General features: G+C 50.6%; 1 protein-coding gene across 2 annotated transcripts in view; it reads left to right on the forward strand.

Annotated features, from left to right (window-relative positions):
- GANAB (glucosidase II alpha subunit) overlaps positions 1-17,053 on the forward strand; it is a 919,668-nt gene extending 902,615 nt beyond the window's left edge. For both annotated transcript variants that reach the window (XM_069645184.1, XM_069645185.1), the window contains one exon: positions 13,251-17,053. In XM_069645184.1, coding sequence (XP_069501285.1) covers positions 13,251-13,360 — 110 coding nt within the window. In that variant the 3' untranslated portion in view covers positions 13,361-17,053. The remainder of the gene's footprint in view (positions 1-13,250) is intronic.
- The last annotated feature ends 947 nt before the right edge of the window (positions 17,054-18,000 follow it).

Consider the following 18,000-nt stretch of genomic DNA (forward strand, 5'->3'; position numbering starts at 1 on the left):
ATCCGGTCGCTCGTAGAGAGCCAGGCAGTGGAGTAAGTCCCAGCAAGGCTTGGGCTTTTACGCCAGGATTTTCGCCATTCAGAAGAACCAGGCGGGCCTGAGAGTTATGCTGGAACTTTCCACCCTCAACCTCTCCTTATCCCTGCAGAAATTCAAGATGGTTACGCCAACTTTAATAGTGGAGACATTGTACAAGGGAGACTGGATGTGCCCCCTTGATCTGAAGGACAGGACCCGATTTGGCAGCCCCATTGTTCTTTCCTTCAGTTCAGGATCATGGGCTACCATTTTCAATACAAGGTCCTTCCTTTTGGCCTCAACTCGGCACCCAGAGTCTTTACCAGGCTCATGAATAGAGTAGCTACCCTCCGCAGAGCGCAGGGCCTCCACATCTACCCATACGTCGACGACTGTCTCGTCAGGGCTACATCTCCGTAAGCGGTTCACCACTCTTCCCATGCCCTTATGAACACGCTGCACGATCTGGGCTTCTCGCTCAATCTCAAGAAGTCGCAGCTGCAGCCCATGCAGAGTGACATTCTTGGGCCTCATCTGGGACATGTGCTCCGAGAAGGTATTTCCGTTGGAGGACAAGATCTTGGCCGTCGAGAGGGCTACCGCCCACTTCCTCAGCAAAGAGGTTTACTCGGCTTGGTGGTACCAGCATCTCCTGGGTCTTTTGGCGGCGGTCCTATTATCTGAGGATGAGGAGGATTCAGCTGCACTTCGTGGCCTCATGGAACCAGGAGCTGGGCTCTCAATCCGAGAGGATCAACGTTCCTCCATCTCTCCACCTGGACCTAACATAGTAGTCCAGGGACTGCAACCTGTGGACGGGCAAGCCCTTTCAGCCGCCCACCCCGCAGGCCACCATCACCAGACTCCTCGCTCGAGGGCTGGGGTGCCACCCTGGACGATCTCTTGGTCCACGGCACCTGGACTCGACAGGAGCTGAACGCCATCTGGCTAGCGCTCGGAGCATTCCTACCACTTCTCGGGCAAGGTTGTCCTCATCCAGACATACAACTTGACCAGCATGTACTACGTCAACAAGCAGGGAGGCACAAGATCCCCTCCTCTGTGCAGACTGGTTATCAGCATGTGGGAGTGGGCCCTGGAAAACGACATCTACCTAACGGCAGTCCACCTCCCGGGGGAAGCCAACCTGGAGGCTGACAGGCTCAGCAGGTTGGGAGCGGACAATTACGAGTGGCAGCTAAACGACCCAGTCATTCAGGAGATCTTCAACAGATGGGGTCATACCCTGGTGGATCTCTTTGCCACCTGGCACAAGAAGTGCCCTCAGTTCGCCTCCTGGCAGGGACAGGGCCCCTGCTCCCTGGGCAACGCATTTCGGCTTCAGTGGAACAGCATGAAGGCTTGCGCCTTCCCGCCCACTCCACTGGTTCAGAGTGATTTGCAAGATCAAGGAGTCTCGCCAACTCAAAATCATTCTAATAGCCCCATGGTGGCCGGCCAGGCCACGGTTTTCGGGGCTGCTGAGCAACTCTGAGGTGCCTCCGATTCACCTCCCGACGGGCCCAGCACATCTTCTGGCGCAACAGGGGGGCAGGGTCATCCAACCCCTCGCCACAGAAACTAGCTGTCACAGCGTGGTACCTGAGCAGGTAACGCTGCAGCACCTCAGCCTCTCACAGGCTAATCTGGAAATAATACAGGGCGTATGGAGCAAGGCCACCAGGGCCCAGTACAAAAGCAAATGGACCAGATTCTGCCATTGGGCAGACTCCAATGGAATTTACCCCTTGGCCTGCAATTTGGACGACATGCTCTCCTTTTCGGCGCACCTCGCTCATTTGGGCGTACAGGTACCTGCCGAACATACCTTGCAGCCATTGGGGCTTACAGGAACTCACCGGAGGGCACTTTTTTCCTCCAACCCTTTCCTTCATACGACCCACCAACCTCCCCCCACCCCCCTAATACTGGTGTCATTAGGCAATGTTAAATCTATTGTCGACGCGTCAATGAGGACTGAGGTGTGGCGCCGGAGGGTGGAGTCAGGGCTGCGCAAGCTCCCTGGCCGGCGCGCCTCTAAATTTAAAGGGGAAGAAGATTTTTCTGGTGAAAAAGGTTCTGTCTCCTGTCCCTTGTAAGGGACGCCCATACAGTATGGAGGAAAGGGGTCTATGGACTAAGAGTACGTTAGTCACTAGGTCAGTAACTTATAATTCGTCATGTCTTCTGGCTATATTTGTTCTTTCCATTTGATGCAATGTTAACTGGTTAACAGGGGGAGAAATCTGAAGCAGTTAGTTTTAAAAGGAGCCTTCAAGGAACACTCCCTGATTGATGTGTGCCTAACGCAGCTTTTTTTTTACGTTTTTCAGGATCACGGATAACCATAGCTGCAAATATTGCCTGTGATCTTCCTTTGCCTTTCATTGCTTCACACCCTTTACTTGTACTGTAGCAAAACTGATGTCCTCCTTTTCCAGACAACCCTACCACCGAAGCATCGCACAAGTAGTCACCAGCCCTCTATTCCCCTACTACACACCTAGGGCTTTGTAGTTTTCTTTTTTTTTTTTTACATCACGCAGCCACATCCTGTGTTTAAGGAAAGGCTCACCTACTCTTCTTTTTTTTCTGCAGGCTGTCAGCTGACAAAAAAACCCCACAGAAAACCAGATCCATGAGTTTTCTGTTAATTAAAAGAATATGAGCAAATTGGGAGTGTGAAACTAGTGTCAAAGTTATGCTTAAAATACAATCAGTATTTTTATTGTATGGAAAATATTCGCTCCAAGTTGACTTTCTATACACTATCACTTTGTTGCTTCAACATGTCACGCAGCAAAAAACACAATTCTTTTTTGTATACTGGAAAAACAGTTGTCTGATATTTTCTGTGGGTATCACCCAAAATAGTGGGTGGGAAAAAGGTGGAATGCACACTTGGTGCGCATTCGGCCTGCTATAAAAGACCAAATTCCATAATACCGAACAAGGGGAGCCGGGGTTGCATGGGTGTCCCCCGCTCTCCTAGTTTGGCATTATGGGCTGTAGGGGTGTCCTCTGCGCACATCAAATGCCCATCGGTGGGCAAACAACCGAAATCTGAAAAGGCTCGAATTACAAGAAGCGAACAAGTGGGCTTTTGTATTTGGGTTTTTGATGTAGTTCCATTTTTTGTTGGGAGGGTGTAAAATAGGAAAACACTGAAACAGATTACATTGTTTTCAGCACTGAAAAACCACTGAAAAGGGGACACCCAAGTTCATCATGGATCTTAACCAACCTGTTGCCATCTGAACAGTTTCCGGTCACTGCTCATCCATTTTCTACCATTGGGCGAACCTGGGAAAGCTTGTGGCAACCCTATTACCAAGCTATGAATCATTCTCCTTCCTTTTTGTATCTTCTACCAAAATTACTAACCTGATACAATAGCAGACATGCAAGATGGCAGGCAGTTTTTATGACTATCTGGATGTGGTTGCTCTGCACCACTCCCTCCCGCTATATAGTGCTTTTTGCTTACATTTTGTACATTTACATTTTAATTGGTTTCCTTGAAGAGGTCGCTGCTTCTGCAACAATGGTGTTTGAATGCGTGCCAGTTTTCACTTTTATTTCTCCACTCATCTTGCTTCTAATAATTTACATTTCTCCAGCATGGGTTTTGGCATGGATTAACATGCTCATGAATATTCCCCGTCGTCAGGATGGGAATCCTCGGTAAAGAAAAAATCAGTATCAGTTTCGTTTCTGATCTGTCTTCCTTAGTAGTAACCAATCACTGGTCTTTGGGTCATACTACCCCCAGCCAATGACTGCCCTCTCCCTAAGCCCCGCCCCTGACAGCTATCCTCCGATTTTTACCGCATGTTCAAGTGTTGGGAGTCCTCGTGCTATAGCTCTCGAGCTTTTACTGCGTTTTGCGTTTTTTCAAAGAGTTTTCTCTCTTTTTTTTCGGTCAATCGAGCCTCAAGCTCCACCGTTTCTACTTCTGATCAACGGGGACCCGTTTCAGAATTTTCTACGCCCCTCAAGGGTGAAGTTTTCATCGAGTTACGCTTCTTGGAGGATTCCAGAGGTTTGAGGCCTACCTCATGGACATGGCCCAGGAAAAGGGAAGCTCGACACCCGGATCCAAGCTGTTTAGGAACTGCCCTGGATGCGGTTTACAGAATGTGTTCGAGGACGAGCATTCTAGATGCCTCTACTGCCTTCACAAAGACAAAACGCACGTGGAGAAGGGCTGTGCGTTTTGCATTAACATGATGGATCGGACTGTGCGGGATCGTCGGACCCGGCTCGCCAACTGGCTTGAAGGAAAGAGCCCAGCAGGTGAGAAGAAGCAGCCCGAGCGGTCTTCTAAGTCCTGTGAGGGCGCTCCAGTGACCCAACAAAAGGCAAAGCACCGCGAGTCCGCGGGCACCGGGAGCGCCGAACGGTCGGGCTCCTCGGCTGCCAGGCAGAGCGCACCTTCACCGGCGCCATCAACCACGAGCCAACGCTCTGGCTCGGGGAAGAGGAAATCCGAGAACTCGGCTAAGCTTCTGGAGAGGCCCCGGTCGATCTCGAAGGAACCAGGTGAGGGGGAGCGAGGCAGTGACTCTCCTCCCAAGGTGAAGGCCTCAAGCACGCACAAGGTGGGGAAGGCCTTGATTCACCCGGCTAAGGCCTCTATCAAGGTAGTCGCGACGGCCCTGGAGAAGCCTGTGGAGGCTACCCCAGTGGAGGTGACCTCAGGGCCCAGAGTTTCCCTGCCACCGCAAAGGGAATCCTCTTTTTCAGCCCATCGAGAAGACCCCGGTGGAAAAAGAGGGGGGGGGTGGCCGTTACGGACACGGATACAGCCTCCGAGGAGGAGTTGGGCGAAGTCTTGGAGGGCCTCGACAAGAACTGGAGGAGGTCCTGTCCCACGGGAGGAATCCTGATGAGGAGGACGAAGAGAGCGACGCGGGCGCCAACGAGGTTCCCGTGGAGGAGGAGCAACCATCGAGCCCGTCGCAACCTGAGCCACAGGACAACTCGGTGGCCATTTTAATGGCAATCCAAACCTTATGCACGGAGACAAGGACGAGATTGCCCCTACCCCCAACAGACGACCCGGCGGAACCGGTCCTGTCGGGAAGCCCTCCAAACCAGAGGAGGAGATTTCATCCACCCCCGCCCTTCCAGCCCTCACGGCCCTCTCAGCCTTTATCTCCTTCCCCTGTCCCTGGAGACGACACGGGAACAGATACGGCCACGACAGGGACGGATGATGAGGACGACGGCGTGACGGGATGGAACTCCCATCACCACCACCTCGGGCCTCCCCGCCCGACAAAATTGGCTCCTTCCACGCCATGATTGCCAGGGCATCTGAGCTTTTCCAGCTCTGCCCCGAAGAGCAGAAGGAAGGCTTCCTCTTCCAACGGCGCGACACCAAGAGTAAGACGGTCTTCGCGGTGCCGTTGCTGGATGACATCTGGGACGAGGGACTTGCTCTTCTGAAGAACCAGTCCACAACGCCTGCCAAGAGGGACCGGTACGAGAAGAAGTACTGGGTCCCCAATGCCGCCCCTTTGTGCCTTAGGGCACAGCCGACCCCGGATTTGGTCGTCTCGGCAGCGGCCAAGAAGAAAGCGGCGGCGGTGTCGACTTCAACTTCCCCACCGGACGACGAGGGAAAGAAACTGGACGCCATGGGACGACGAGTCATCTCGTCTGCGGCGGCAACGATTAAGGCAGCCAACGCCCTAGCGATTGTGGCCCGCTACAACAGGGAGTTGTGATACAAGCTCGCCTCCCAATTGGACTTCCTACCGGACGACAAGAGGGCAGAGGCCTTGGCGATCCTACAGGAAGGCGAGGTGGCATCGGACCATGCCATATCGGTGGCCACGGACATTGCCGACACCGGTTTCCGCCAATTGGGCAACAGCGTTTGCCTTCGACGACGGGGGTGGCTCAAGGCAACAGATTTCCACCAACACGTGCAAACCAGAATTTTGGACATGCCCTTCGACGGGAACAACCTGTTTGGAAAAGCAGTGGATGAGTCCCTTCAGGACATCAAGACCGACACAGACGGCTCAGGCCTTGGGAGTTTTGCAGCAACGACGGCCGCCCTTTCGGAACTCCAGAGGCGAGCAAGGCGCCTCCAAAGGATTCAGCGGTGGCTCCTCGGCGTACCGGCAGGCGGCCCGCTCCTCGTCGCAAGAGGCCTACAGAGGACGAGGCAAATCAGGTGGATCTCGCCGTCGTCGCCAGGGAAGCCAAGGCGGCAAGGCCATTGCCAAGCAAGACTGAATCGGCCATGGCGTCGGGCCCCCACCTGAGCACCCCGGTGGGAGGCCCGCTGGCAAAGTTTGTCAGCATGTGGGAGTCCATCTCCACCGACCATTGGTGCTGGATGCCCTGGCCCGTGGGCACACTCTGGAATTTCTAAAGTGCCCCCGCATTCCTCCCGTGGCCAGGAAGGAAAACCACATCCCTCAACTCCTATTAGAAGTAAGGGCAATGCTCAAGAAAGGAGCCATCAAGCTTGTCCCAAAGAGGCTCCGGGGTGTACTCAAGATACTTCCTCGCCAGAAAGAAGACAGGAGGATGGCGTCCCATCCTGGACCTGCGTCGATTAAACAAATACATCAAGGCACAGAGGTTCCGGATGGTCACCCTCCAGCACGTGCTGGGCCAGCTGGAGGAGGGCGACTTCCTATCGTCGTTGGATTTGAAGGATGCATACTTTCACATCCCCATACTAAAAGGACCCGGAAAGTTTCTCATGTTCGTAGTCCAAAGACGGCACTACCAGTTCAAGGCACTCCCATTCGGATTGAAGTCGGCGCCCAGGGTATTCACCAAGTGCCTGGCACCAGTGGCGGTGCGGCTGCACCTGCAGGGGATCCACGTCTACCCCTACCTGGAAGATTGGCTCATCCGAGCAAGAACAAGGGAACTCGCCGTCGAGTACACAGCGAAGACCGTCCAGCTCCTCACGGACCTGGGATTCTCCATCAACTTCCCCAAATCCCACCTGGTTCCGTCGCAGGTCGCACTGTTTCTGGGAGCCAAGCTCGATACAGTGGCGCGATTGGCCTCGCCGTCGGAGGAAAGGACGAAGGCCATCCTGGGCAAGGTGCAGTGTCTGCTGTCCACAGACGTGGTCAGGGTGAGGTCCAACAAGTTCCTTCTCGGGATGATGTCCTCATGCATCTACCTGGTGCGCCTATGCAGGCTTCGGATGCGTCCCCTACAGGAGTTTCTCGACGCCCGTTAGATGCAAGCGGCGGGCAGTTTCGAGCACAAGATCCCGCTCAACGAAGTTTTCCGCCAAGCAATTCGGTGGTGGGGCGCCCGTGCGCATCTCGCGGCGGGCCACGGACTTTTAGACCCCAGCACACCAGGCGACGGATGCCTCCCTGGAAGGGTGGGGAGTGCACACCGGAGATCATCACGCGAGAGGCCTTTGGCTCCCAGAGAAGAGGCCACTCCACATCAACATCCTGGAACTCTGAGCTCTGTTCTGGGCCCTCAGGTCGTTTCTCCCTTCCCTCAGGGGCAAGGTGGTGAGGATCTTCACCGACAACTCCACCACAATGTTCTACATCTGGAAGCAGGGAGGAACCAGATCCCCAGCCCTATCCAAGGAAGCCCAGGATCTGTGGCATTGGGCCGTTGCCCAGGGGATGTTTCTGGTACCCTTTCATCTAGCAGGGATAAAGAACACCATTGCCGACTCACTTAGCAGGGAGCTGCGCTTGTGCCACGAGTGGGAACTGCGTCAGGACCAAGTGGATCGACTCTTCCAACAATGGGGCAAACCCCAGATCAACCTGTTTGCGACGGCGACAAACTCCAAGTGCCAGAGGTTCGCCAGCAGGTTTCCCCAGCCGAGGAGCAAGGGCGATGCTTTCTCGTTCCCCTGGGACGGCCTGTTCCTGTATGCGTTCCCTCCATTGCCGCTGCTACTGCGACTCAACCAACTCAAGAGATCCCGGTGCAGGATGATACTCGTCGCACCGGCGTGGCCGAGACAGATCTGGTTCCCGGACCTTCTGGACTTGTCAGCATCCCCACCAGTCAAACTGTCGACGGACGCAGATCTTCTCTCCAGAGAAGGAGGGGCCATCCTTCATCACGACCGGGAGTCGCTGAACTTGCAGGCCTGGCTCCTGCAGCACTAGAGTTTGGAGGATACGATATCCCGGCGGACTGCAGAGAGGTTCTTGCAAAGGCCAGGGTGTCCTCAACTCTGAAGTGCTACGGACACAAGTGGAGGAGGTTCTCTGTCTCTGCACAGATGATTAACCCTCTATGGATTACGGCCCCTCAAGTGCTGCCGTACCTACTGTTGCTGGCCAAGGCTGGACTGGCTCACGCTTCCATCAAGATACATCTGGCAGCGATTTCCCGATACACCAGGACTGCAGGACGGTCATACCTGTGGTCTCATCGCCTGGTGAAAGAATTTATGAAAGGTCTGTTCCGATCGTTCCTGCCGATGAAGGCTCCGGCCCCCGCGTGGGAGCTCAACGTGGTGCTGACCAGGCTCATGGGGCCTCCATTCGTGCCTCTGCATTCGGCACCGTTGAAGTTCCTGTCGTGGAAAACAGCGTTCCTTGTAGCCATCATCGGCTGGGAGAGATCAAGACCCTATCCTGCAAGCCTCCATACTTGACTTTCCACGAGATGAGGTTGGTGCTGAGGACGCACCCCTCCTTCAAGCCCAAGGTGCCGTCAGACTTCACCTCAACCAGCCCTTGGTGTTGCCAGTTTTCTTCCCGTCGCCTTCATTGCCGGCCGAGAGGACTTTGCACTTGCTGGATGTAGCTAGAGCGCTGAAGTTCTACGTGGACCGCACAAAGAGTTTTCGGAAGACATCACAGATTTTTGTGAACTTTGGACCTGTGAACCAAGGGAAGGCCCTCTCAAAGGCTTCCATTTCCAGATGGCTCTCCGGCTGCATCATGCACTGTCATCAGTTGGCAAACCGACCGTTGCCCGGCTGTCCGAGAGCCCATTCGACCAGAGCGATCGCTGCTCCTACGGCGTTCTTGTCTGGTGTGCCCCTGCTGGACATCTGCAGGGCTGCTACGTGGAGGTCGATGCACACCTTCACGAAATTCTACTGCGTCGACCGGGATTCCAGGGAGGAGTCTAGAGTCAGCCAAGCAGTGTTGCGCAACCTGCTCACCTGAAGGTGGGCCTGGTGAGGTGGTAAGAGTTGCTTAATGTTGAGCCTTGCCACCTCCCGTGGTTGCGCATGTGTGTACTGCTATGTATTCTTATATTCATGAACATGTGAATCCATGCCAGACCCCATGCTGGAGAAGGAACAAGTTACTTACCTGTAACTGTTGTTCTCCAGCATGGGTCTGGCATGGATTCACATTCGAACCCTCCCTCCTACCCCTCTGCGTCTCTTCACTTGGTCATACTGCCACTTTACGTGCTACCAAATCTGAGGATTGCTGCCAGCGGTGGGGCTTAGGGAGAGGGCAGTCATTGGCTGGGGGCAGTATGACCCAGAGTCCAGTGATTGGTTACTACTAAGAAAGACAGATCAGGAACGAAACTGATGCTGATTTTTTCTTTACCGAGGATTCCCAGCCTGACGACAGGGAATATTCATGAGCATGTGAATCCATGACAGACCCATGCTGGAGAACAGTTACAGGTAAGTAACGTGTTCCTTATTTTAATAGTGTATTTGTTTGCATTGTTTTAATTTAATTACATTCCTTGTAGCCGCTCCTGTCTGGCCTCACGCATTACCTCCGGGGCTGCTTCCAATTTGCTTTCATCCCCGCACACAGCTCTAGTCTTTTCCTCACGGCTGATCTCTAACGGAAGCCGTTTGGCTCCTGGCGATAATTCATTTTTGCTCCCCCCAAGGAGGCGCAGCGAAAGCGTCCTGCCCATGCTGAAGTCCAGTGCAATCTACACTTGTCCATGCTACAGAGTTTTGACGGCGCCCCTATTCAACCCTTGGCTGAGGTACTCCGAAAGGATTTCTTTTAATTGGCACCACTGAATACTCTCCTCCCTGCCAATTGGGCTTTTTCTGGTAAGGACGCCCCTGCTGCCCTCCCCCGCGGCTGCATTCGCTGTCAGATGTTTCCTTTTCAGTGCGTGCTCTCTACCGGCTGCCATGATACAAACTCCTTCATGAACTCTCCCGACTTAGTATGTGTCACGGAGACTTGGCTTCACGCCTCTTCCGCCCCCCCCCCCTCTTGTTTGCTTCTCCTGCCTTGTTCTCCCTTTATTCCTTGCTGCTGATTGCCGGATCACATGATCATCCCGTTTACGTTTAATGTGCCCCCTGCAAACACCTTGCCGGTCCTACCCCGTTATTTACTGTTCCTAGGGCTGGTGCCTCTTCTAATATCAACAGTTTTCTGGCTTCCTGCAGTCCCCCAACATCTTTCTCCGCCGCCCTGACCTCTACAGCAGATCTACTGGCTCCCCTCAGGCCAGTTAAGCCTGAGTCGGCCTTTTGAAACGTGGTTTACACCTGAGCTATCTGCCTTCTTCGCCAGCAGGCGGAACGCAAGTGGCATAGCTCCTACTGTGCCATCATGAATGCAAAATGCACCCCTTACACCTTGCGGGTCACTTTAGCAGTTAACCCGCCCTGTGAGCTGTTGTAATTGGTATATTGCCTCTCCTCAGTAGCTCCTTCAAATCTGGTTGTACCCTCCCAAGTGTTGTGTGACTCCTTATCTATCTTTCAAGATAATATTGCTGTCATCCATCAGAAGATCTCGTACCTTGGTGTCCCCCCCCCCCCCCCCCCCGCAACTGCCCCTCCACAGAATCCTTCTGCTCCAGCCATGGTCTGAGATAACTTTCCTGGCTTCCATGTGCCTGACATCATTCTGGCCACCCAGGGTCCTAAATCAGTATATCGGCTGACGCTAGCCCTCCTGCCATTTTTAAAGAGGTCATCCCATCTATTGATCCCGCTCTGACTTTTGGCTGTCAATTTCTCTTTCGCTTCTAGCTGGATTCCCCTATTCTGAAGCACTCTCTGGTTATTTCACTACTTAGAAAACCTCACTTAGATCCTCTCCTTTTGTCCAATTTCCAGCCCATCGCTTTGCTTATATTTCCCATGAAACCTCTGGAGTCTTTAGTCACCCCTCAACTGCGCTCCTTTCATGAGAACTCTGGGTTCCTCGACCCTTTTCAGTCTGGCTTTTGCACCATTCGGGTCACCAAGTCAGTTTTAGTCTGTCGCCAACAGATCACCGATCTGGGTGGTGTCAGTGCACTGATATTAGATTTCTCAGCTGCATTACGTAGTCGACCACACCATCTTGGTGGACAGGCTCGCCTCAGCAGTCATTGCTGACTCGGTCCTGAACTGGTTTTGTTCTTCTCTCTGACCGCTCAATCCCTTTTTCTTTCTCCATTTAAGTCTTCTGCTATACCCATCAATTGTGGTCCTCAAGGATCTGCTCTCCCTTCTTCTTTTCAATGTGTATTTTCAACCTTTAGTTAAAGGTATTCACTCTTTTGGGTTTCAATTGCTATTTCTATGCAGATGACACTCAGGTCTTGGTGCGCATCAACTTCTCTCTCCCCTCCACTTCCTCCGTTCTGCCGCGCCTGCCTGCTAGCCATCCACGCCTGGATGTCTGACAACTGGCTCTGTCTCAACAGTGATACAACTGAGTTGCTTCTGATTGGGTCGGCCACTGATGCCTCAATTTGGTCTACTGACTTCTGGCCATCTGAATTGGGTCCCCTTCCTTCTCCCAACCAAGTATTTGAGGGCCTGGGGGTTAAGCTGTCCGCCTCACTGTCCATGGAGCCCCAGGTGAGTGCAGGCTGTCCACTTCAAACTGTGTACCCTTCGGCATGTCCTCCCTCATCTGCCTCCCCACCATCACACTTTGGTGGTGTCCGCCCTTGCTTCTGGCTCTCTTGATTATTTTAACGCACTTTACCTGCTTCCGCCAGTTTACCTTCTCCAACAACTGCAGAACGCTGCAGCCATGATAGCCGTGTCCACCCCTGCCTTTCTTCAGCCTTCTGTCTCCTTACCTTGCTTCACTGGCTTCCGGTGGCCAAGCGGGTTGATTTTAAACGCCCTGTGCATTGTTCACCGGGCCTTCTACCAGTCTGGACCTGTGTACCTACAGGTCAATTGGTCACCATATGTCTTGTTGTGCTGCCTCTGCTCCTCTTTTTGATCGATCTCATCTCCGTTCCTCGTTTTAAGCGCTCCTGTGTTGGTGGCCGCTCCTTCTCTGTGGCCGCTGCTCGCTGCTGGAACACCCTTCCTCTATCCCTCTGAGCATTGCATGATCATCTGGCATTTCGTTGTGCCCTTAAAACGCTTCTATTCTAGTTCTTTCATTTCCTTGTGCAACTAGTCTGTACAGTGCCAAGATGCACTAGTCGGTGAATGTTGATTTAACACGAGACATTCCTACTGAGAGGAAGCATCCCTATATCCTCCTCCCTGATAATATTGCATGGTATTCTGTGCAAGCAAGTAATGGCTTCTTTATGGAGTTGATGCTGTTGAAAATCAGTTGGTTACTGCTAGTTCTCAAGCACTGGGAGCTTTTCAAAAGATTAATATGCTGGTTTACATATTTCCATGTGTCAGCCTGGGAGTCCTTATTAATTAAACTGCATCACAGCAGATTTCATATATGAGGAGCTGTACATGCAATTCTTTGTGGGGTGGATCTCCCACAATCTAAGGTAAGGCCCGCGTAAGTGCACCTCTGCACTGCTAACTCAAATTCTGAGCCCATATAGTCACTGGTCATCAATGGGAAGGTGCAAGCTGCATGTTAATCTATGAAAAATGCCAATGCTGGTTAACTATATATTCAGTCATGTACCTTTATGTTCTACTCCCAGTAGCTGCTATTGTACTCTTAGTCCATAGTTATTCCTCTTTGGCCACTTTTTCCACATGGGCAACTTGAGATTCCTACTGTCTAAGCCTGTTCTATGACATAGATCGAGAGTATGACACTGGAGCTCTGCAGTCCGTCTGGTACATTTAGAGGGTAGGTCATAGTTATGGGTGGAACAGAGGTCTCATGTGAGCGTCAACATTTCTTTACAATAGACCTGTGCTGTGGAACGGTGCTCCAGTCTACTCCTTGGCCTGGAGTACATTCTCCTTAGTATGAAGGGAAAAAGTCCATATTGACTATGTCTGTATTAATCATGGCAATAATTGCTTCACTTGCTCACATCCTCCTCCCCTCTTTTTTTCGCTGTACCATCTCCAGCTGATTATTTTTCCTTTCCTCCCACAGATGGAAAAGAGAGACCTCTGGATTTCCATTTTGATGCTGAAACCTCTGTGTTAACCATTCGAAAGCCAGCAGTGAAGATCGCTGAAGACTGGAGTATCACCCTACGATAATGCAACGAAAGCCGCCCCCTTTCACCTTCCACCCCTGCAACGGGGGGCATGACTCGATCACCTTGGCACCTGGGCAACTGGGTGGGGGCTAAGTCGCAAAACTGATCATGAAAGTCTGGTATCAGATGGACACATTTCAGATCATCATAATATGAAACTGATGCAGGAAGAAGAAAGTGGACAAGCTATCTCTCATGCACTGGTGATTGGGGCTGAGGACTAGCAGTTTGCAAACATTTTGCACAGCTCCAGTAGGGAATTGGAGTTAAGTGGAATGTGGGATTAAATGATATGGCCTTAAGGGAGGGGTCTGAAATGGATGTAGCCGAAAACCGCACCCCACTACCCACATGCTCCTTTCCAGTATAGAGGGACCAGCAAATGTGTGTGATCACCTTTGGAGATTTAGGTTTACCAGCCTCTGAAACATGGGGGCATAATCTCTGTAGGCACTAATTTGCTTTGATACTTGATCCTTCCTGCCCCAAACAAGATGCAGTGGGGAAGAGAACGTGATTATTTTTTTTAAAGCCCGTTTATCACCCAATGTTTGATTTTTAGCTCTTAATTCCTTTGACGCTGTCCACTTTTCTCCTTTGAGCTCATAATTCTCCCCTGACCCTGCAATTCCATCAAGGCTGCCCTTTTCCCCTTGCCTGTGATCATTGTGCCCTTCACTCTCAGCATTAGCATAGCTTCCTCTTACCTGGCTTTATCCAAATATGCCAGCTGTAGTAATTTGCAACATTTGCATCCTAATTTTGAACTGCGACCAGCAATGATGGCATTAAATATTTTTAATGCCCCCTTCCTCCCCTCTGTGCTCAAATATTTGAGGGATGCAGTCTTTGCTGTTTATTCATACTTTGTTCATTTAGATTTTAGCACTGATGCATCCGAAAGAGGTGTGACTTTCTACCACAAAAGGATGGCTCCCTTGGTTTAGATGCCTGTTGCCAGGGTTGTGAGGGACTGCATAATACATTAATTCCATCCCATACACAAACCCTTTGGAACCAAATGCTGTAACCAAACTGAAGAACAAGTTCTGGCTTCAGCTTTCCACTTCAGTCCCTACGACCTCAGTCCTGGCTTTTCATCTACCTGATCACAATATTCCCTTCTTACTCTGCCCTGTGGGTGTCGTAATGTAAGCGTTTGGACCCATCACTGTACCACAAGGCTGTTTGCGACAGGACAGCAACTATGCCTCAAAACTTGAACATCTTTTGGAAGGCAGCAGCATTTTTTTGGTGGAAGTTGAGAACTCTTCACTGGTTACCCTGTGCTTTTCTATTGACCACGAACATCATTGTGCCATCAAAGAACATTTTATTTTAACTGTTGATGAATATTTCACCTCAAAACCTTTCTCCCCAAAGGCTTGGAGAGCTAATCATGTCCAAATGTGTTGTCTTTTTAAACTTGGTCATTCATGTACCTTGGGACGCAACCTTCCCCCCCCCACCGCCCACCCCCTCCATTGAGATAGTTGGGGCCCAATACAGATAGTCATTGATGTTGAAGGATTTTGGGCGTCTGCCTATCCCATCCTGTACTGTGTGACAGCATCTGATTAGTAACTTTGTTCTCACCTTTATAGTCTTGCTCCCCTTTCGTGAAGCCCTAAAAACACACTTGCACAATTCCTCCTTCCCCACTGATTGCCACAGGAATATTCGTGTCCTGTAAGGCTGCAGATTCCAGTGAAGTTAAAATCACAGTGACCAGTTTTCTGATAACCAGCCAGCCTATTATTCTTGTAACAAGTAATTTAAGGCAGTATGGTCGCTATTATAATGTGATGACTATATCTTTTCCACTCTTTCCTTCTGAATACCATACACGGGCACTTTCATTGTCTTCCTTTTATTTAAAGTAATCGCCATCTTCAAGCAAAAGTTATCAGAGATTTGTAATTGTTATTTTTTGGGTCAGTTACAGATCGCAGATTACCTTAATGGGCCAGTGATCTTTTACTTGTCAGAATGAATACCCCAGTCCGAACAAAGCTGCCTACCTTTTAAGACCTCCCTTCCGGTCCCACCCCTGCTGTAATCTAAAGGATGGGCCTCTGTGCTTGCTCAGTATACACTGCTTTCACTACTTGCTACCATCCTCCCTCCCCTGAACCCTCACAGCCCAATTCCCTTCATAGGTTGGATGCACAAGCATCGATTTCTTTATAAAGGATTGCACTACAATGATCATCCCAGTGTGTGCGTGCATCAGAAGGGCACATGCAGTGGGGGCAAAGTAGTACTAATTGGCATTCCGTCAGGTGTGCTGGCTCATCTTGTAACGTCCTTCTTTTGGCTTCCACCTCAGACCCACCATCCTGGCTTCTCTTGCCTAGCTCCCTCTGCAGCCTTGGGTTGTTGGTCTGCCCATAACCTTTTATGACATTCCAGAGGTTGCCTGTCCTATGGACAGAATGGCATGTCTGGAATTTTGAAGGACCAAAATAAAAGGTTGTTGGCCAGGTGTTTTGCTGTCGCCTTTATGCATGTAGGGTGACGCCAAAGTGTCAATTGGCTGCATTGCAGAATACATCATTGCTGAGGTAGCCTCAGCGGGTGCAGTTTCGGATTACCAGCCTTTCCATATGTTATCTGTTTGGACGAGGGTTTGTGTGGGGACAATGCTAAGTAGCCCTCTCCAGAACTATTTTTTAGTTCTTTGTGCTGGATTATTCTAAATAGATTTCAGTATAAAATGTAAATTCAGCTTTTTTATTTTGGTCTTTATATTGATGAAAGACCATGGAAGCCTTGGTATGGACAGCAAAGACATGAGATGTCCATGACACATGTACAGAGCTCCCACCCCAAATGCTCTCTCCGTCTGAGCGTACACTGGTGACATTTGAGTGGCTTATATGCACTAAGTGCTGGGTTGCCATCAGCTCTACATCTTCCATCTCTTCCTCCTAGGAGCTACGTTGCCCAGGTAAAACACTTCTCAGTGTGCCTAAACCTGCTGGGTGATTGCTGCAGGATGGCCATATAAACTGGTATTAAACCCCTTCTTCCCTACCACTTCTTATTGCCTGCCAGAGGTGCTGGGCATGGTATATATGACATTTGGATAGGGGCATAAACCCTGCCATGCCTTTCTCAGTCTTTGAAGGCAGTCTGCATCACTGGTCTATTTCCATCCAGAGCTGTATCCATTTTGGTGGCACTGTCTGCCTGCCCAGGGATGTCTCCTTTGTTGGAAGCCCCTTGTGCATCGCTGCTTCCTTTGTTTGAGGCATCCTGCATAAGGTCTGTCGTGGTTGTTGGAAGATCTGCTTTCCATGGCTGCCTTTCATATAAGGCCTGCTGCTGAGAGTTTCCATTTTTGGAGATTTCAGCACAGGATGGTCTTGACCATAAGAGTCCTCCTGTGCAGGGCTAACTCCCATCATGCAAGTCCTCCTCCTCAGGGCTGTCTCCCATAATGAAAGGCTTCGTTCTCAGGGCTTTCTCCATTATGGAAGGGCGGAATTCCCTACTGCTGCAGCACTCGCATGTTCCTGGTTGTGGGTGTGGGTCTGGGTCTGGGTCGGGGTGGGGGTGTGGGTGGGGGTGGGTGATTGAGTAGTTGTATATTTTTCTTCTATCTTCCCTATGTCCTTTTGTCATCTTATAGAATGTTCACTTGATTGAGATGTTTTGATAAAAGAAATTAAATAAAGATGGAAAAACTGTACATATATTGTGACTTTGGGTTTATGGGAAATAATGGAAAAGGTGGTAGGGCCACTGGTACAAACACTCCTGTGCCTTTGCCGTTTACTTATGGCACTTGTTATTTTAGTCTTTCCTGTCATTCACTTAAGTTGCAGCATACCCATTAGTGCAACCAACCTTGTTGTTTGGTCACTATCCTCTACTTACCTGCCTGCTATTAAACAATGTTAAGTCTGCAAAAACACAGTGGAGGATGAAGATTCCAGGTGGACAGCAAACCCTTTCTATGTCAGTTCTGGTAAGTGAGATATGGGAGACTGACAAGAGGAGATGTTAAATACCACTTTCATTTGAAATGGAAATAAGAAACCTTCTCTAAGCCCTGCCATTACCAACAAACTGCTGCTTGTTGAATAAATAAACTCTGTCCAAAACCTGAACTGTCCTCACATCTATCCTAGAAAGAGAGAAAGAAAGAAAATAAATCTAAGTGGTCCTTAGATTAGTGTTGCTCTCCCCCTGGCTTTACTCAGTGGTGACTGGTTTTCTGATTCTCCCCCCCCCCCCCCCCCCCAAAGAGTTCACAAAAGAAGTCTTGTCTGGAAACAAACAAAAAAGGTCTTCACAACAGTCTCTTCCAGCTCTTGGCCTAGTGGTTGCATGAACAAACAACAAAAGAAAGAAAACATGTCATGCTGTTCTTTTGTGACAGTGGTGGCTGTATCAGCTATTCCAAGTAGTTCTTGCTTTACCTCCCTTCTCTGGGCTATATTGAACATAATGTGTTCCTCTGATCTGTAGCGATCAGTATTTAGAAAATATCTCTTATTCCTGTTCGAATAGTCCTGTTTTCGGCCTCTAGTAGGCTAGAGGCTTGCTTAGCCCCACTTGGTTTCTGGTTTTGATTAGTTTCCTCTCAACCCTTCCTGGGTTATATTATTAGCCCCGTCTGGGCAATGGGCCTGC

Source organism: Ambystoma mexicanum, chromosome 2p (assembly GCF_040938575.1).
Source record: "Ambystoma mexicanum isolate Mex_15411 chromosome 2p, UKY_AmexF1_1, whole genome shotgun sequence".
In the NCBI taxonomy this organism is placed as follows: Eukaryota; Metazoa; Chordata; class Amphibia; order Caudata; family Ambystomatidae; genus Ambystoma; species Ambystoma mexicanum.